This window comes from Sorex araneus, chromosome 5 (assembly GCF_027595985.1).
Source record: "Sorex araneus isolate mSorAra2 chromosome 5, mSorAra2.pri, whole genome shotgun sequence".
NCBI classification, from domain to species: Eukaryota; Metazoa; Chordata; class Mammalia; order Eulipotyphla; family Soricidae; genus Sorex; species Sorex araneus.
In genome coordinates, this window is record NC_073306.1 from 195,687,706 (window position 1) to 195,709,301 (window position 21,596).

The 21,596-nt window shown below is 37.5% G+C and overlaps 1 protein-coding gene across 4 annotated transcripts in view; it reads left to right on the forward strand.

The window, feature by feature from the left end:
• Positions 1-21,596, forward strand: part of SLC4A4 (solute carrier family 4 member 4) — a 389,797-nt gene that overhangs the window by 274,782 nt on the left and 93,419 nt on the right. For all 4 annotated transcript variants that reach the window (XM_055140936.1, XM_004617877.2, XM_004617876.2 and 1 more), the window contains 2 exons: positions 967-1,141; positions 16,782-16,915. In XM_055140936.1, coding sequence (XP_054996911.1) covers positions 967-1,141; positions 16,782-16,915 — 309 coding nt within the window. The remainder of the gene's footprint in view (positions 1-966; positions 1,142-16,781; positions 16,916-21,596) is intronic.

Here is a 21,596-nt window from a genome sequence, read left to right on the forward strand (position 1 = left end):
TGTGTAATCATGTTTAAATTAAGAACGCTGAGGTCTGCAGCTAAGGTCCTGCAAGCATCCGGAAAGCTAGACTTGTAATTCTGATAAACTGTGATAGCTGTTTGAAGTCTGAATTTTTACTTCGGGGTCAGTATTTTAGAAGTCTTTTAATCAAGGAGAAACAAAAGAAGCTGATGGTGTGAGGCAGTCTGGGGTGTGCGGCTTGGATGATGGATGTGTAAGTCAGCTGACCTGTAAACATTTCTAACGGTACTCACACATGTGCTTAGGTACCACATTCCAGCTTGGCTCCCATCCTCGTTTCTCAAGTCCTTGCCCTGGCATCATCAGCTCAGGAGGCCTGTTTTGAACATTTATGTTGCATATTTCAGCCATTGCTCCTCTTGATTATCTTAATCTTTCTCTCCACTTAATTTTTTCCTTGATTTTTAGCATCAGGCATTTTAGGTATTTTTGTCTTTCCCCCACCTGAAGTTAACTTTAAGAGGTCAGGTATTTTCCCCACTATTCCACTATTCACTGTTGTGTCTACAATTCACAGAATAATGCAAGATAATACTTGGCTCAAAACTGCCTTTGTGTAATGTATGAAGGAATGAATGAGTGAATGAATGAGGTTAAGAAGGAAGCAATGCCAGGAAGATAAAAGAGTCTTTTTTTATCTGCTGCCATATTTGGATGTTTTTCTTTAGATAGTGATAATTTTTAATTTGTCTATGCAACTCAGTCTCTATGCAACTCAGTCTCCTTGAAAGATCAACTATGTGGTTGTTAGGGAATTTAATATCTAACTTAGTAATGAAAAAGAAGTGAGACAAGTGATTCCTTCTGCTTTTATCTTAAGAAGCAAAATAGTAACTTGCCACCAATACAAGCATTTTAAATACAAATTATTTGTGGTTTATTCTGGTACATTTGATGGTGATTTATTTTGCATTGTCCTATGTTTGCTTTCTCCCTACCTAGGTTCTGTGGCGGACTAATTAAGGATATAAAGAGGAAAGCACCATTTTTTGCCAGTGATTTTTATGATGCTTTAAATATTCAGGCACTTTCAGCAATTCTTTTCATTTATCTGGCAACCGTAACTAATGCTATCACTTTTGGAGGACTGCTCGGGGATGCCACCGACAACATGCAGGTGGGTCTGGTTTTAGGGAAGACACAAATAGTACAGCCCAGATTGCCTTCCTCACCCCTATGGCTCAGCTAGAAGCAGATGGCCTTTCAGTTACTCAGCGTGATTTTCTTTCTTTTGCTGGATGCTGCATTTTACTTTGCTTCTGGCCTGCTGCTGTATTTCCAGATTTTAGTAATTACAAAAATAGCTCGATGAAATCTGGCTTGAGTCACAAGTGGGGAAAATAAGGGAAGGAAATGAGGATATACAATTCTATTTGGGCAAAAGCCTATCAGCTGCTTTAATTCTCTGCATGGCCTGGGCTTAGATCTGCTACTGTCTTGAATGAACAGATCATGCACTGTTAAACTTAAGGACCACCCTCCTTTGTGGAAGAGATAAATAATTGCATTTTATATGTGAACAGCTATTAAAATGTTGAGTGATTTGGTTAAGATTGCATCTGTACTCATATCTATCCATAGACTTGGCTTCTGTGATCACAAACCAAAAGTTGTGTCTTTTATACCAGAATCATTAAGCTCTGAAGTCCCTGGCTTTGGTTATTTTATAAGTTGTCGGTTACTTTGATGGAGGCATTTGATTTTTTTGCATGGATATTATAGTTTCAGTTATTAACAATATCATCAATTCCCTAAATGCAATTAGAAAAATATGTGCAAAGCTACTTTAAGTTGATTGAATCACTCAGGAAAAAAAATGCATTTAACCAGGTGTCCAGTAGTGAATGAAGCTGATATTCTTAGGAAAAGAACCATATGCATGTCTCTTTCAAAATGCCCTACTTGACTACCTCTTTACTGGTTGTCTTATCTGACTTTCATAAGTACGCCAGCAGCTTATTTTTTAAAAATATGAGTAGATTTGAAAGGACTCCCTTTCTACTTTGTTTTCTTCCTTGTGCACATTCCTGTTTTATATTTCTTTCTAAATGCAAAAATGGAAATTATCTATGATATCCTATTGACTTAGGAAAAGAGATAACTTTAAACAATTGTATTTTAGTTTGTTAGGAGTGCTTTTATCTGTTCCTTGATAGACACTTCCCTGAAACTCAGACTTAAAGACCATTATATTATTTTCTTGATTTTGATGGTTTTCGGGCCTTTTGGGTGATTCTGTCACTTATAGTGAGAAGATGGCTAAAGTTGGAGTTTCCTATGGCCTTTTAAAAAGTCATATTGTTTATTGCTGGGATAGCTAAAAGATTAGGGACTAAAGACTGTTCGCAACTGGTTCCTCCAGCCATCATTTTCTTAGTGATCCCTTCTCTATTCCATCTGCCTTCTCCCCTTCATTTATGAAGCAATCTTCCAGCTATGGGGCAATCCCCCTGGCCCTTGTATCTACCGTCCTTGGGTGTCAGCTCATGTGATGCTACCCTACAAGCTATAATGCCCAAAAGTAGAGAGAGTATGAGGAATATTGTCTGCCTTAGAGGCAGGGGGAGGGTGGGAAAAGGGAGGGTATACCTGGGATATTGGTGGTGGGGAATGTGCACTGGTGGAGGGATGGGTGTTTGATCATTGTGAAATTATAACCCAAACATGAAAGCTAGTAACTATCTCACGGTGATTCAATAAAATTAAAAAAATTTAAAAAATAATAAAATAAAGACTGTTTGCATAACATTCCCACTTGGCCAGCTCGGGCTTTGTACTGGAGCCCGTATGCCATTGGAAATAGGCAGTTGCCACTCAACTTTGCTTGTTTTCACGTATACCCAGGTGCTTCATTTCAGAATTATATTTTTCTTTTTGGGTCACATTCGGCAATGCACAGGGGTTACCTCCTGGCTTTGCACTCAGGAGTTACTCCTGGCGGTGCTCAGGGGACCATATGGGATGCTGGGAATCGAACCCGGATCGGCTGCATGCAAGGCAAATGCCCTACTCGCTGTGCTATTGCTCCAGCCCCTCATTTCAGATTTTTAAAGGGAAATTGAAAGCTCAAATTTTTATGTGAAATCTGGTGTTTTTAAAAAATATTAGCAACTGATTAACATATACAAAATAACCAGAAATGGAATCCAGGGGTGAAGGCGCATGCCTTGTAAGGAGCTAGGCACCGCATAGTCTGACCCAGAGATAGTGGGTGCATCCTTGGGTGATGGGTATGGCCTTGGAGACCCCCAGTACTGCCAGGATAGCCCAAGTAATGGCTGGCTTTGCAGGTCCTGAGAAGCAATGCATCTTCAACCCTTGGATTGAAGGCCTAATTGGCCTTAGTTGGCCTAGAATCATTTAAATCATACTTAATCAGACAGAGAGACAAAGTCTACCAACAGAGTTTCACCTGATTTTTTCCTTATTCATGACAGTAATGAATAAAGTAATGAATGACTTACAGTAATGAATAATGTAGGCTGTAATAATAGCATTTTTATAAGACCTGATGATCTTTATCCAAGTTGGGCAAATACTCTTCAACCAACAATAGATTAACATTAGTATAGCAGTCACTGGCATAATGGTGATAAATAGATCATTTAAGAAAACAAAAACTCAAAAAAGAAAGCAAAAAAGAAAGCTAGGGGAGGGCATTCTGAGGCCAGAGTCTAGGAAATGAAAGAGGCAGCCACATGTTCACAAAAGTTGTGGTTTTGAGAGGGTAGCAAGAGCAGAACCATCTTTTGTCTTTCAAAATATGCAGCAACTTTCTTGTGAAGATCATCTCAAACACTTTTTTCCATGAGTTTCTTATCATCGAGATATACATTTTAACGCTCCCAGGCTCCCAATACATTTTATTGCCCTTTTAAAATGGAATTGAGGGACCGGAGCGATAGCACAGCGGGTAGGGCGTTTGCCTTGCACGCGGCTGACCCGGGTTCGATCCCAGGCAACCCATATGGTCCCCCAAGCACCGCCAGGAGTAATTCTTAGTGCAGAGCCAGGAGTAACCCCTGTGCATTGCTGGGTGTGACCCAAAAAGCAATAAATAAACAAATAAATAAATAAAATGGAATTGAAAGCTTCAAAAAGCTTAGATTGAAAATACTGAGAGGAGCTAGAAGTTTCACTCTTACTCTCTACCAGGTGAATTAATTTCCATAGGAGCCAATTCTTGGGAAAACATTCTTTTGTACAACAATATAGTTAATGGATATTTTTCTGCACAGTGGTTGGGCATTCCCCTTTCACAGGGGCCAACCTGTGTTCGATTCCTCCGCCCCTCTCGGAGAGCCCGGCGAGCTACCGAGAGTTTCTCACCCGCACGGCAGAGCCTGGCAAGCTACCCGTGGCGTATTGGATATGCCAAAAACAGTAACAGTAAGTCTCTCAATGAGAGACGTTACTGGTGCCCGCTCGAACAAAGCGATGAGCAACGGGATGACAGTGACAGTGACAGTGAATAAATGACATGGCAGAGGCCTTGCTGGTAGAAAAGGCTTTCTGGGTTTGAAGACCAGGAAAAAGCATAAGTGCTTCTGGTGTATTAGAAATCTAGTTCTCTATCTACATCACCATTTGTTCGATGTTATTCCTGAGAATAAGCACTTATTCAAAGTATCTACTTGAAAACTATGAGGGAATTTACGGGATGAATATACACATAGGCGGTGTTCAGGGTTGATTCCTGTCTTTGTGCTCAGGGACCACTACTGGTGGGGCTCAGGGGAGCCCAGGGGACCTTATGGGATCAAACCTGGGTTGGCCACATGCAAGGCAAGGTTTAGAAATAGATTTTGTAACCTCCATTGATAATTTAGTTGGAATGATGAACTTATTATTTTAATAATTTCTCTAATGATGGCCTAGAGAGGTAGAATAATAATACAGGGGTTAGGCTGTGACTCCAGTTTGATCCCTGGCAATTTTTCCCCTTTGCCTCAACCCCTAAGTTCGTTCCCTGAGATTTTGATCTCTGGAGAAGATTCTGGAGGCCCGAGCACTGCGTCCTTGGGTCCTTGAATTGAACTGCTGCTGACTGGCTTAGCATTAACAAGAGTTCTTAGAGCACTGCTTGAGAGTCCCTCCTCCCAGCCCCCCACATACCCAAAGTTTCTCTGATGAAAATATTAAAGGACATGTTCTTCTCTCTCACTTCAAAAGCCTATCAGTGAATCAGTGAAATGTACCATTTGGTACTTTGGGAAGTCATAGTAAATAACAGAAACACTGAGAGAGGAGAAATTAATTATCATTTATATTTCAATACGACTGAGTAGTTGCCAGTTGTCTAGGTGGCCTAAAGCTATTTATAAGTAGATGCATGGATCTAAACCCTGGGATTCTAGATCTAAAATAATTTGTATAGATAGATGTTGACTAGTAAATATGTACATACCCCAACTTAATCATTATATGGTAATTATATGTATTCAAGTATTTTAATATTACTAGCATGGACATTTTTACTGATAATTATTGTATTAAGTTTTCTTAGAGTATATGGCTAAGATTAATGTACCTATTGATTTTATTTATTTTAAGAACAAGAGAGTATGATGATTTAATTTGGTAAAGAGTGTCGCAAACCTTAAAGGATATGAACTTAAATATGTAGATTTTTTGCTGCTGTTGATATTTTTCTTGTTACTGTAGAATCTGAGTAACAATTTTTTTTTGTGGGTTTGGTGATGAGCCAGGTCATTTCACCGTTCTAAGGCAAAGGTTGATTAATTCTTTGAAAAATTTATTGAGTGCTTATTGTGCAGCAGACAGTACAAATAAGTGACCAAAATGGGCAAGGGTCCAATTCTGAGAGTATTTACAGGCTCTAGAGTGTAGCTAAAGTGCTCTTTTCCTGGAGGAAATCATTCAAGTGATACCAGTCGGAGTATGTTAGTAAGAGACATTGAGGTGGCAAAGTTCTCTGAATTCTTTTGACTTTCTAAGCATTGATCAAGACTAGGCAGCCAAGCGCTAGCAGAGCCTGCAATAATCTTCAGTTATATCCCAGGCCTTCATAAATGTGACAGTGGGTTATTCTCAAAAGTACATGGAGTTAAAATGAGTCACCTGGGAATAGTGTCCTTGCTTTTAAAGACAGACAGCTCAGGGGTGGTTCACATAGAGCCTTTGTTGTCAGGCTACAAATAGACAGGGATGCTGGGTAGAAATATGTTGTGAAAACACAGATGAGTCACTTCACTGCTGTTGTTAACAAACTTTCTTGTCAGCTTCTGCCTGACAAGAGGTCTTGCCTGCTCACAGACAGGAATTACGTTTATAGGTATATTTGTATATACCTATACAAATATGCATGTACTTGTGCTTACACATATGTTTTTATATTCACATTTATATTTATACTTAATATAAATACACGCATGTATTGATACTTAATAATAAGGTATATACATATATGCAATGATCAATATATGTACTCTTAGGAGATCTTAGGAAATATATGTTTCTCATGTAACTGTATTTAAAACTGTAGTAGCTCCAAGTATATTAAAATTATAAAGGCAAAATAAATGTATGATGAATTCACCCATTTGGCATATGTATTTTGACCATCAGGTGGTCTGAGGCTTTAGAGTGGTTATTTCTAATGCCATCTTTAAGTGTTTAACTTGAGCTCGTGGGGTTACTAAACCACTTTGCCAAGAGTTGACCTTACACACATATGCGTCCCTACCCTCACTTTAGACTATTTTCTGTACTCAGAGTTCAACAGCAGGAGACTAACACATAGCCCTTCTGAGGTTCAGCAATTGTGCAGTACCGAATTATCTTTTTCAGTAAGTCCAATAATAATGCTCTGCTTCCATTGACACGTGAAGTAATCCAGAACTTTTCAGCTTTACCGTGTTTTTCCAACTGAATTCTCTGTGACCATGCCACCAATTCATGACATTGTGTTTGGATTCTTGGTTGCCAAATGGGAAAATGGGTGCACTGTTCTATTCACTTATTTCCAATTAAATTATCTTAACTGTTGATGACTTAACACTATAAATATATATCACCAAAATTTATTACGCTCATGGGATTTTATTTGGTGTTGGCCAAATAAAATTTTGATATAAAACTGAATTTATAAATATTGGTGGATGATTTAGTACATGGGAAAGATATTAATATAGAGAGTGCTTTTTGATATTTTGGTGACCAGTATTTTAATTATTTAAAAATTGTTCTCTGAGCTTTATAGAACACAAAAAATTTTAATTTATGTCAGCATAGTTGATTGTGAATGACTGAACACGGTCTAGAGTGAAGACTTGGTGAAAAAGTCATTTTAATTTTTTTCTGGAGTAAATATAATCCTATTTTCGCAAACCTTTTTGTAAAAGAATGCAATAAGAACTTTAGAATTCTGTGAATTTTGTGATATTTATAGTGACTAACAGCACATTTTAAGGGAACTTGTCTCATAATAAGGAACATTTATAGCTGGCATCTCTAAATTTGAGAATTTATTTTAACATACTGCTGTGCTGAGAATATTTGATCAATCTGCATAAGTTGGAAATGTGTCATTTCATACTCACATATGAGATTCCTCGATAAGATAGACACTTCTTTACAAAGATTATCATTTGCAATTTCTAACAGCAAGATTAAAGCAGATTGATAATTGTTTTACTTTAGTGAGGACTAGATAGTAATATCAGCTTACCTAAATGTTGTAGTTCTTCCTTGAACTGGAAATTTAAGTTCACATGTTAGAATCTGTCAGAGACATATTTTCAAAGTTTCAAAGATAGGTATGTGTATTCTGTTGGAATGAAACAATTGAGTTTTTTGTAGACAATATTAATGCCGTAAGGGCTCTCTGCATTGCTTGCTCTCTTTCCAGGTATCTTGCCACTTCTTCTCAGGAAAATACTTTAAATCATTTCTACCCATTATGAACAAATTCTGAATTAAACCTATTTGATCAAAATTGTTTGTCACTGTTTATACTACCAGAATCTTATTTGGTTAATTTTTCCCTTTTAAAAAAAAACTTTGTGAGCTTAATTGCTTGGAAATCAGGAAATGATAGAAATGAAGACAGGTTGTTTATTTTCAAATGATACAAAATGATAGAGTTATTTGGTGCAAAGCATGTGTAAACATACTGGTAGACATAGAATTTTAGAATTTTATACAAATAAAATCATCATATGTATGCTGTGTCATAAATAGCATTTCATGGAGGCCTTTCTACTTTAATCCAGATACTTGGTATAATTTTTGATGCTTTTATATACTATACACATGATTCATATGCTCTGACTTTTTTAATAAGTACCCTACCAGTAAGCTTTCTGGTCTTTCAGGGGTCAGGGCCATATTCAGTGTCAGTCAGGGTTGACCCATAGTTCTTAATTATTTTTCTTATTTGTAAATACTTCTTTAGAGTGAATACTTAGCAGAATATTATGTATAGATCCATATCTATATTATTTAATAATTATATATATTATCTGGACTGGAGTGATAGCATAGCGGGTAGGGCATTTGCCTTGCACTCGGCTGACCCAGGTTCTATTCCTACATCCCTCTCGGAGAGCCCGGCAAGCTACTGAGAGTATTCCTGCCCGCACGGCTGAGCCTGGCAAGCTCTCCGTGGCATATTCAATATGCCAAAAACAGTAACAACAAGTCTCACAATGGAGACATTACTGGTGCCCAAATGAGCAAATCGATGAACAATGGGATGACAGTGCTACAGTGCTATATATTATCTAACTTTTACAGATAGTGGACAAGAATACCCATTTGCTTACCCATTTATAAAAATATAACTTTGTCCCATATTCTCATTTTTGTCATTCTATAGTTTTAAAATGGTCATACTTAGTCAATTCAAGTCTCTTTCATATTTATGGAGGGTAAATAATATTTGAAGTTTTTTAATATTAATATTTATTTATATTTATGTCTTTGCTATATTTTGCTTTTGGGTTCTTTGTATTTTTTCATTTACTTGTAAGAACTCTGTAATAAAGAGATTTTTTCTTGCTTATTAGGAATATTATAAATATACTTTCTCTAGATCTATTATATCTTTTAGTCTTATTTATAATGTTATTTTTGTTGTATAAGTCAGTTTTTACATTGTTGAAATCAACTTTTTATAGTTTCTTATTTTTATGATATATCTAGAGACTTTTCTATTTGGATACATATAATCTTAAATACCCAAAATTTAAATGTCAATATTCCAAAAATCATGTCCAGAATAGTGGAAATGAAAACATAAAAATCTAACATATGAGTATTTTTATAATCCTGGAACTTTTGAAGCAAAAACATAAAGTTATAAAGCCTTTCACTCTTGCCCATCCGTTCCATTTGACTTGGAATTGAAGCACTTTGCCCAAAGATTTTGACTCATATTTTTCTTCAATCAAGCAGATACACATTTTAAAAAAGTTTTCCCTCTTTTTTCAGTTCCTGCTGGGAAGTATAAACAGAAATATTGTTTGAGAAGACAAAACACATTTTAGACAGAGTAGACTGTGTAAGGATTTGTTAATATGTTTTGCCAAAAGAGAAATCACTGAGTTATGGGTTGCAGCTTTGTAAGTAAAATATAAAATGAGTGTTGTATATTCATTTAATGTAGAATGAATACTAGCAGATGATTCTTATTTTCAACAAGGTTTTGTATTTTTACCTGAATGGATATGCCACAAATTTGGGTAACACTAGAAATAAGCTCGGGAATTAAAAAGAAAAAACTTATGTTTCTGCCTGTCCTGATCTTTAGAAATTCTAATTTAATTACTCAAAGCAGAAATAAAGAATTAGTATATTTTTTATTTTAAAAAGCTTTCCAGATAATACTTGTGTGACCCAAATTTCATTAAAGGATTCTTGCATCATTTCTCCATTTATTTTTGTGTCTTGGCTTATGCTGGGGACCTGTCATCAAAACCCCTGCAAATAGTTCAGATGTGATTGCCTATTTTCAATGGCGATGTTTAAATGGCATTAGACTGCATCATTTTTCTTGGCTAAATTTCAGGTTTAAAGACTATTCTAGAAAATTTGATTTTTATTATTTCACATACTACAAAATTTGTCTAGATCACCACCTGTATCAGTTAAAATTTATCTTTTATGATCAGAAACATTTGAGTACTTTACAAAATACTGTTTTAAAATGAAAATAATGTTGTATGCTTAATCATTTATTGTTGCCAAAATATCTTTCAAGTTTTATTTTGTTAAAAATTGTCTGAGAAGTTGAAAGGATTTTGCTCTCATAGGTAGTGATGCCACTTTTCTTCTTTTATTGGTACTCAGCCTCCCCGACTCCCCGAACAGAATTATAATTATTAATTCAAATGGTAAATTCTCTAGCAATAAGGACACAAATGAACGAAGGCCATTCATTAGTGTTATTTGAAGATGCTGTGCTGAGCTTAAGTTGTAGTTGATAACATGCATTTAAAATTTTAATGTTTGGCTATCTTGAAGTGCTTGTTTCTCATTAGCTTCGACAGATATGATTTCCCTGGCAACCCTCATTACCGGGAGCTCAAAGACAAAGTGCTGGTGTTATAATCATGATGGAGCTTTAAAATAATAAATATTACTGTTAAGCTCTGAGTGTTTTTTTTTACACTAAGGAATTTCTGTCACTGTGTAAACAAGGACTATTTTTGGTATAAATTCACCCTCATGTAACCAAAAAAAAAACTTGTCGACATTTTTTTGTTGTTGTTACATGAGGATGAATTTGTATTACAACTGTAAAGCAAGGACTAGAACAAATAGCACATCGGGTAGGGCGTTTGCCTTGCTCGCAGCCAACCTGGGTTCGATTCCTCCATCCCTCTCAGATAGCCCGGCAAGCTACCGAGATTATCCTGCACACATGGCAGAGCCTGGCAAGCTACCCGTGGCGTATTCGATATGCCAAAAACAGTAACAACAAGTCTCACAATGGAGACATCACTGGTGCCCGCTCGAGCAAATCGATGAGCAACGGGATGACAATGTTATAGTACAGTACTATTGTAAAGTAAATAGGTTAAATAGGTTCTTACTATTGTGTCATAGGTTCTTACTCATGTGTTGTTTATGAAGGAAAAAAAAGACAAAGAAATTGGCAATGTCCTATGAAAATAGGTCTTTAGTCTCTGACCATGAAACTGAAATTTCCAAGTGGGGGAATGGGTTAAAAGGGTCCAGTAGATCATGGTAGGGCAATGTTGGCCACTTGGTGGTAGGCAAAGTGTGGTAAGTTGCAAAATATCCTGAAAACATAAAAACATTTACACATTGGAAACCCAAGTTACTGCAATAAAAAAATAAATTTTAAAAGGCAACAACAAAAAGTAAACCAAAAAAATTTAGTTTTATTAGAGTTGATTCTGTTTAGCAGCACGATGGATGAAAACAACTGTAAATTGCTGAATTATTTATCTTATTTGTTTTCATGTTCTTCCACATTTGAAGAAAGGAGAAATATTAGAGGCAGATTGAAAAGAATGAGAAGCAGTAAAGGGAAGAGCAAACATTTAATTATATTTCTACTTTATTATTAGCTCTTCTATATTATTATTTTATTTACTCCTTATAATTATTTTATGAAAAAAACACTGATTATATAGACATAGTAAGGTTAGAAAGCGTGGTGAATGTTGGGGCTAAGGTTTAAATTCAGGTATTCCTCACAGATATGTTCTTTAAGCCACCTGCGAAAGACATTAGAAATCTTATTCAATTTTCTTATCTTTTGGGGTTTTTTGTTGTTGTTGTATTTTCTGTTACACCTGACAGTGCTTATTTTGACCTTGAATTTAAGGGTCACTACTGGTGGGAATTAGAGACCATCTTAGGTACCGGGGATCAAAATGGACTTACTCACTGTATTATCTTTCTACTCCCAGCCTTCTAATTTTTATCTAAATAAATACTTAATCTAGATGCTACTACACATCAAAAATGTGTTACATGCAGAGATTATGCTGTGCATTGAATATACATTGTCTAATCTAATGTGCTCAATAACAGTGTAAGGCATAGAGATATTAAAAGAACTTGATTAGTAATTGATTATGCAGATAGTGCAGTCCAGGTGTCAACTTGCGATTGTCACTCTCCAGAATGCTTTACTCGATTCTGTCATCTTGATGTGTTTTTATTACAATAACATTTTTAAAGTGATGGAGATTACGTTCCATTCCCAACATCATCAGCTCTTTGGTGGCAGAACAATTGACTCTGGACTCGAGATTTCTTGACTGCCAGTTCTTAAGCTCTTTCATTTGTTTCACAGTGGGAAATTACCCGATCAGAAATGGAATAAAATAAAAGCCAAACCAAACTAGAGTTGGTATGATTTGTGGAACCTGATTTTGCTGCATCTCAGTCTCTACATTCTCATGAATTACTAGCAGGTTTATTCTGCTATGGGAAATCAGGTGTAGAGTGTCTTTGTGAGTTATAGCTATTAAAAAATACACTTATCCACAAATGCTTTTATTTTTATATTAGTAGATAGAATAAATCACAAAAGGGGTTTCTGATAGCTCTCCATATAAATTGCTTTCAATTCTAATTACCATCAAAGTTTTCTTTGCATGAGATTATTTTTAAATGTTCTGTATTGTCAAGAGTGGTAACCTGTCAAGTTGGTGAAAGTAGTTCTTTTCTCAGAAATGCTGGAAGCTTCTCTCAGTTTAAGCAGGTTTCCAGTGTAGTGCATATAATAAATCACCTGTCTTCGTTTCAAAATCTTCAGCAACAAGATGGAAACTGTAGTACTTACCAGAGGATCAAGTACTGAAATAAAAATAATCTGCCCTTTTAACAGTCATAGGGTTTCCATAAATCAAAACTGTGTCTGAAAGAAATTAGTTGTTATCTATACTTAGGGAGCAGCAGTGGTTGTTGGCCTTGGAAAAGTGGAACCCATGGTGTGCTTTGGGTATTTCTTAATTCTTTACCATTTCCTGGGTGCTTCTAAAGAACTTGAAAGAACAGTATATGGCACAGTGGAGGAATTAAAACACAGATATGCTGGAATACCTCGTTCTTTTCCTCACATATATCAATGGCCGTGCCAAGTAGAGAATTATTTTGTTTGTATATGTTTGGACCAAACCTAATGGCATTCACACCGGAGAGCACCTGCAAAGCTCAGAGGAGCAAATGTAGTGCGTGGGGATTGAACCTGGGCTGTGTATACAGCAGGGACTTGCAAACAGTCCCTACCGCCAAGCCTTATATCTCTGTGACCCAAGTAGAGTCACTTTGTTATTAGTCTCACTTCGGTCCTTTTTCCATCATACTCTCTCTCAGATATGGTCTCTGATGAATTTTGTTCCTGCAGAAGTGATAAGAAATAGTGACTTCTGCAGGTTAGATAAGGAATGATTCAGTAAAACTCAGTACGTGTGCCTGGTGTGTGGCTATGGAACATTCCAGTTGTACCTTTTCATGTTACACACAGAGAAAGTAAGTCATAAAAAGGAGTCATAAATTATATAGATAAAGCACCCAAAGTTGGGCTCAGGAGATGAAAAACTTCATGTCCAGGAGCAGTCCAGCTGCAGACACACCTGTTTATCCTTGCCAAGGGTGAGGTAGTGCTTGGGCAGGCAGCCGACTCCAAAGAGTTGTGCAGCATTGAACGTGGATTTGTTCCTAGCACTAACTCCTTCTGAATCTCAGTATTTAACTTGTAAGACATCAAAAATAATACTATTTCTCTAATTAGCTGTTGTGGTTTGCAATAAAGGTGTTGAGTGGCCATTGTGCTCAGTCTCTAGCCCTCATTCAGCCCGCAACTCCCTTCCCCCATATGGCCTTCGACTACATTATAGTTGGTGATCCCTTCTCTGAGTTGCCCTTTCCCGAGAATGTGAGGCCAGTCTCCAAGCCATGGAGTCAACCTCCTGGTACTTATTTCTACAATTCTTGGGTGTTAGTCTCCCACTCTGTTATTCTATATACCCTAGATGAGTGCAATCTTTCTATGTCTGTCTCTCTCTTTCTGACTCATTTCACTCAGCATGAAACTTTTCATGCCCATCCACTTAACTACAAAATTCTTGACCTCCTTTTTTTCTGACAGCTGCATAGTATTCCATTGTATAGATGTACCAAAGTTTCCTCAGCCAGTCATCCGTTCTAGGGCATTCGGGTTTTTTCCAGATTCTGGCTATTGTAAATAGTGCTGCGATGAACATACATGTGCAGATGTTGTTTCGATTATACTTTTTTGCCTCTCTGGGATATATTCCTAGCAGTGGTATTGCTGGGTCAAATGGGAGCTCAACCTCTAATTTTTTGAGAGTCGTCCATATTGTTTTCCAGAAGGGCTGAACCAGTCGGCATTCCCACCAGCAGTGTAGAAGGGTCCCTTTCTCCCCACATCCTCTCCAACAGCGGTTGCTTTTGTTCTTTTGGATGTGTGCTAGTCTCTGTGGTGTGAGGTGGTATCTTGTGGTTGTTTTGATCTGCATCTCTCTGATGATTAGTGATGTAGAGCACTTTTTCATGTGCCTTTTGGCCATTCATATTTCTTCCTTGGTAAAGTTTCTGTTCATTTCTTTGCCCCATTTTTTGATGGGGTTGGATGTTTTCTTCTTGTAGAGTTCCCCTGCCACAGTGGCAGGGTGGGGTGGGGGGAGATGGGATGGGGAGGGTGGGAGGGATGCTGGGTTTACTGGTGGTGGAGAATGGGCACTGGTGAAGGGATGGGTTCCCGAACTTTGTATGAGGGAAGCATAAGCACAAAAGTGTATAAATCTGTAAATGTGCCCTCAGGGTGATTCACGAATTAAAAATAAATAAATTAATTAAAAAAAAAACAAAACAAAAATAATACTATTTATTGGACACCAAGAAATCTCTTTCTTTGTCTCTGAGGAAAAATGAACCAGACACCTGGTTATTTATGAAATAGCTAAAAAAAATAATGAGCTATCATCCTTCAGCTATACAGTAGAACCCTTATCAATGTATAGAGAGTACCCTGGCAAAGTCTTATCGCTGAACTTCTAATGTAGTCTTCCTTTTGGGAAGAAGTTTTTAATTGTTTTAGAATGTGTCTACTTAGTATATAAGAAACTAAAAAGCTGGTCTTGTTACTTGTCAACCCCTTGTCACATTTCCCCATATGTTAACCCCATTATTATAATAGGTATGCTCTACCAGGGAATTTTGTGTGTGTGTGTGTGTGTGTGTGTGTGTGTGTTTGCAGAATTAAGCTTTACCTTTAAAGGGGAAGGATGTTCTTTTGTCAATGTCCTTTTAAGGAGAATATTACTGATTCCGAAGGAGCATAAAAGTATTTAGAGTAATTGCTACAATATGGGCCTTTAAAGATGTTTTTAGAGTATATATAAGTGTGTTCATGTTTTAAGTTGATTAAAAAACTAAAATTGCTTCATCTATATTATACAATGAGTGGTAAAATGTTGTTGCGGTACTTCTGGGTCAGTGGAAAGAGCTGAATTTGTGAGGCTGACTGGTTAGTAGGTTAACTGGTTTGAAAGATGGTGGGGAATGACTGAGATGCTTCTCAAATCCCCATAAATTCACTCTGTTCCAGTCACAGGATGGTTTATTAAGAGGCTACTTGTTTCATATAATGTAAGTTGTATCGCTCTGAGTAGGTCCTCTAAAACAGGGCTGTCTTTTAAAGGTACTGTTTTGAATTATGCACATATAAAGTTACAAGGATCGTATAATTTTACTCTGTAAGTTAATATAAATATATCTTGTATATTATAAAATTATAGAATATTCATTTGGAAAGATTTCTTACTACAGATTTTATTCCTTAGATTTATGGCATGTATCTGAATAAAGAGACAGTTTTCATATTTAAAAATATCCATTTATAAAGCAAAGGAACTTATATAAATAGACATGCTTATGTAAATATAGTTTGAAGTGATGAGAATATAGGAAGTATGCTTGTGTGCCTTTATATGAAATCTGGTCCCACATGACATCTTAGGAAAGTTAGGGTAATTTTATAAGTGAGTGTTGTTTGATGGTTTGTGTTTCTTTGTTCATGTTATGCTAAAGGAAAATTAGTTGTTTGATTTCAGAGATAGAACTATGGGGACATGTGGCCACAGAGATTTAACTATTCCTGTCACTGTGAATTTATGTATTCCAGCAAGAAAGCAAATTAGGGCTTTTGTGTAATTTCTTACTGGATGATAAATATTTCAATTTTTTGATTTGATATTTTAGTGGGTATAAGATAAAAGCCACATTTTATCTCCCTCTTGCTTTTTTGCTCTTTTGTAGGGAATAAAACCTCCAGCTTTTATGCATAAAATTTTGGTACTTATAAATTTCTGCTATGTGTGCAAGGTGAAATTGGGCTAAAACCACAATGAAGTTAACTACAAAAAAAGAAAAAAAATCACTTGATGTACTAAATCTCTTCTACCACCTTGGTGGGATTATATCATGCAATTTTATGTACAGAAACTTGAATTGATTTTCTTAGGGTCACCTTTTGTCTTCTGTACTCAAGTACCGTGCTTTACAGTCACTTAGTTCTTGGGAACAACTCAATCTTTGGTGTCGGGAGGAACTTGGTGAAATAAGTGGTGCTATGCATGCTCCATGTGTATTGATTCTTCATATTTAATAGGCTTGATGTGTGTGCTACAGCCCTCACGATACCATGTATGTGTGGCTTACTTACCCTAATGAATGAATCCTGCTGAAGGGGATGAAAAGTCTGTTTCACATTTTGCTTTTCTCTCTACCAGGGCGTGCTGGAGAGTTTCCTGGGCACCGCTGTCTCTGGAGCTGTCTTTTGCCTCTTTGCCGGTCAGCCACTCACAATCTTGAGCAGCACAGGACCTGTTCTAGTTTTTGAGAGGCTTCTATTTAATTTCAGCAAGTATGTATAACAAATATAATTTGAGATGAATATTTCTTTTTTTCTTTCAGATGGAGATATATTTATTTATTTTTCTTTTTGGGTCACACCCGGCAATGCACAGGGGTTTCTTCCTGGCTCTGTACTCAGGAATCACCCCTGGCGGTGCTCAGGGGACCATATGGGATGCTGGGAATCGAACCTGGGTCGGCCACATGCAAGGCAAACGCCCTACCCGCTGTGCTATTGTTCCAGCCCCATATATTTATTTTTTAATGCACTACTATGAGATACAGTTATGTTACAAACTTATCATGATTACATTTCACACATACAATGATTGAGTACCCATCCCTCCTCCAGCACCCATTCTCCACCACCCAGTATCCCTCCCACCTCTCTCACCCTATTCCCTGCCGTCTCCCCGCCTCTATAGCAGACATGCAAATTCCCTTTTACTCTTTCTTTCTGTCTCTCTCCTTTTGGGTGTTATGGTGTGCAATACAGCTTACTAAGTGGCCATCATGTTTGGTCCATAGTCTATTTTAGCACACGTCTCCCATCCTGAGCGGGCCCTCCAAGCATCATTCACTCAGTGGTTCCCTTCTCCATGCCAAATGACTTTCCTCTCAGCATGTGAGGCCGGCTTTCAAGCCATGGAGTGATCCTCCTGGCCCTTATCTCTGTTACCCTTGGGTAATAGAGATACTATTATTTTACATTTATATAAATATTCTGTTACTTTATATTCCACCAATTGAATATTTCTTAATTGTACAGCATTCAGTGTATGCTTTGAAGTTCCCCAAACTGATTTGGCCTACTGACCCCTTACTCAATAGCCTCTAGGAGACCTACCTTCTACTGTAAAAATACAGACATCATACCCCAGTTGTAATGGAAGCTATTATGGAACTCTTGAATCACTTTTTGCCACCTACTAGAACCCTTGGATTGTTCCAGCTGCCCCCATCCATCGAGGCAGCAGTGTCCACGCTGGGAAATACTGTTATCAAGAGAGCCCCGCATGGTCATTACGTGAATGAGAACAGAACTTTAGGATCTGGAGGTTGAAAGATCTGGTACTCTTTTCATCTGACTCTATTGAGGCACATTCTGTTATCTTACGTACTTGCTTCCCCACCGTTCTTTGTCCTTTAATGGCTTGATGCATTGAGCCTGATTCCGTGGATGGCAACACCCAGGCCTTGTTGCCTTCCAGCTCCTATTGGGTTGGGTTAGTGCGCACGGAGCACCAGGAAAACAGCAAAGGAGATACTTTGCATCTTCTCGGCCCCAGCTTTTGCCCTCTGCATCCACACGCTGGTACAGCAGCGTCTTGCCTCCTCACACCGTCTCTCCTCCACTCTGGCTGAATAGCCCACACGAGGCTCTGGAAACTTCTCTTCCTTCCTTGACCTTTACAAGCCAGGAGCTAGAAATAACTTCTTGATACCACTGGTGCCCAAGTCTCTCTGGAATATCTCTTAAGTCTTCCCATTCTTTATAAATCACACCTTCTGTAAATAGCTCATTGTTGTTTTCCTCGGAGTCACGGCTGAGAATGCCTTCTGTCAGCTTCCATGAATGACCCACTAGAAAAAAGGAAATGACTGGCTTAAGGTGATTTCACTCTTTTAATGAAAAAGACCCGATGCCCCTACTGTCCACTACTCCTAGCCCTAGTTTCAGTGCTCCTAACTAAAGATAAATATGGAGACTCAGCGTGTGAACCTCACACTAAGTATTTCCCCAAGTGTGTTACTTGCACTAAGCCATTTAATTCTTGTCAAATACCATAACCTGTTTATAGGTAAGAACGTGGGCATAGTATCATCAGGTAAATTGCGGGTGACATCACCAGTTGTTGGGAGTGCTAACTGCAACTTGAATTCCTGTTTCATATTTCCAGAGCATAAGCCTCTTACAGGATCACTAGACTATTTATAGGTATGACTATTATGCTATCAAGATTTTCTTTTAGAAATTGACAGATTATTTTAAGAAAGAGAAAATTGAGTTAAGTGAATTAGCTGAGTGGCCACATAAGCATACAATTAAAAAATCAAATTGTGGTCATTTTTTTGTGAAGCTGATGCTTCTAAAAGAGAATTGCCATTACTAGCAGATCTCGGTGCTCAGACAGATGGCAGGTACCTAAGAAACTTTTGTTTCTGTTACCATATTCTTATATCATTTTACATTTTGAGGACTTTAATATTAGAAATGCCATCACCCATCTAATTATGCCTTTGAGGACTTCTGTTGTAGCCTATTGAATGGCGTGTCATCAAAAATGACCATAAGACAGAGGGGAAATAAATAAAATAAAATTATTTTGAAAAGAAAACTGAGTTGAAAACATCAGCATGACTAGGAAAAGTTAACGTTTCCAATTTTACGTGAAGCTCTGGGCTTTGTGTAGAGAACCACTACAAATCCCTCCATCATCATTTACAGGACACCGGAAAGATTTTGGTTCATGTCAGTTTATAGAGAGAGTCAAACAGCTTTTTTATGTTTAAGAAAACTTTGTGTGAAATAAGAAAGCCTTTGTGGAAAGATTAAACAAGTATGTACTCTAAACAGGAACAAAGATTTATTGGATGCAATGTGATCAGAGCCTCAGTCTACAGGAAATGTTTGCGTCCCCGTATGCTTTGGATGTCTGTAGGATGGAGACTCTTTCCTTGCACTAAGCAAGTTCCTTTCTCACTTTTCCTTCTGTTTCATCATAATTGGTAGCGTAAACATATTCTCAACTGATTTATTTGAAAAACAGTTGTAAAACAACAAGAAACATTTGAGAAACCGTCCTTTAAATCCGTCATCGAGTAACATGTGGTGCTTATGTGAAAAATTATTATTTTATTCACAATACTGTATTATCTGCTTATGTATTTTAACAGATGTAGTAATATTTATCTAGATACCAACTACTTGCATAGATCACATTTTCCCCAAGTGTATTTCATTAATTACTAGTCCCATCAGATGTACCATGAAATAACAGCTTCCTTGATCTTAATTAGACTGGGAAGTGCTATATATTATATACTCTCCTCTTGGCAATTCCTTTTAAACTTTTACTTACTTAAGAATCTGAGAAGTCCCTCAGCAAAGCAATGATTTTATTAAGAAAAACAAACTTTCAAAGGACAAGGCCAGTTCATGTTTACCAGAAAGGCAGGAGGAAGGGGGAAAATAAGTTGAGACAAAGGAGATAAATGGGTTTTTAAAATAGAGTTGAATTTTAGTGGTGAATTTAATATCATACACACAGACATCGATTTTCAGTCGTGTGCATCTACATAACGTTATGATGCAATGCTATTTCAGTAAGAGGAACTCTTATGTGTGGTATTACTTTTATTATTGTAGTTTAGGAACATATACCATCGTCTTAATGTTCCTGGCCTTGATGCAGAGTTACTGCACCTCATGACCACCCAAGCGCCTAATACCCTCCACCAGTGTTCTATGTTATTTCTTGTCTGTCTCTTCATCCTCCCAGTTCCCTCCCCACTTTACTTGGCATTCTCAGCTATGTAATCCAAGTCTAAGGGTTTGTTGTCATTGGATGCTGTCTATTCAAAAAAAGAAACTGTTTTGCTAAGCTTTATCCAGATTTTCTCCAAGATATTATACCATTGTTTGGGCAATAGATCATTATTTTTCCCCTTTTTATTGATTAACCATAAGGTACAGTTACAAAGCTTTTATTGTTTGAGTTCCTATCATAAAATCATCCAACACCCATCCCTTCACCAGTGCATGTTTTCCACCACCAAAATCCCCAGTACCTCCCCCCACCCCCATTCCCCACCTACCCCTGCCTGTATGGCAGACAATTTGCACAATACTCTCTTTCTCTACTTTGTTTACCTTTGATATTTCGAGACCAGTCCCACCACCACTCATTCCTGCCAGAAAGGCAATGCTAGACAATGTGTTTTGTATTGCTTGTTATGGATGATATATAATGTTGCTCTAGGAATTCTAAAATTTTAATAATTAGAGTCTGGAGAGATCACTGCAGTAAGTTGCTCAGATCCAAGATTTGTTTGTGTGCCTCTGGATCATGGCCTCGTGGGAGCTTAAGTAGACGGTGGCCGTTGTGGGTGTCATCTCAGAGTCCCAGTGGGGCTGGGGGAAGGAGAAGGGCCGGCTCCTCACCTGTCCCGTGAGGCCTGGCATTTGCCACCACTGCCACCTTGTACCTGGAGCTTTCACTGGGTTCTGTAAGATGGTGGCCACCTGGATACCTAGGAGGGACGGCACCTGCCCCGTCTGGAGTGGCCCGGAGAAAGTGGCCTGTTGCAAAGTGCAGAGCCATCTAGGAATACGTCATTATTATTTTATAGTTTCAGTGGACTCAAAGAGTAGCTCTCTATGATCCACATATTTGTATGTCATGGCATACATATTAAACAGTTTTCCTGAAAACTAGAGAATCTTAAAGTAATATAAATGACATACTGTCACTTTTTAAAATAGTACAGATTGAATAAAATGGTCACAACATTCCAAAAGTCACATGTAACACTTGTAACTTTGTTTCTTCAGTTTTCTGTCCCCTTAAATTTTTTTTTTTTTACTATTTCTGCATATTGTAACTCAATAATAAGAGAGTTGCATTCCTTTTCTTTTCCTTGACTGAGGAATTTGAATGATGTTTTGCAATTGTATTCAAAGTTGTGGA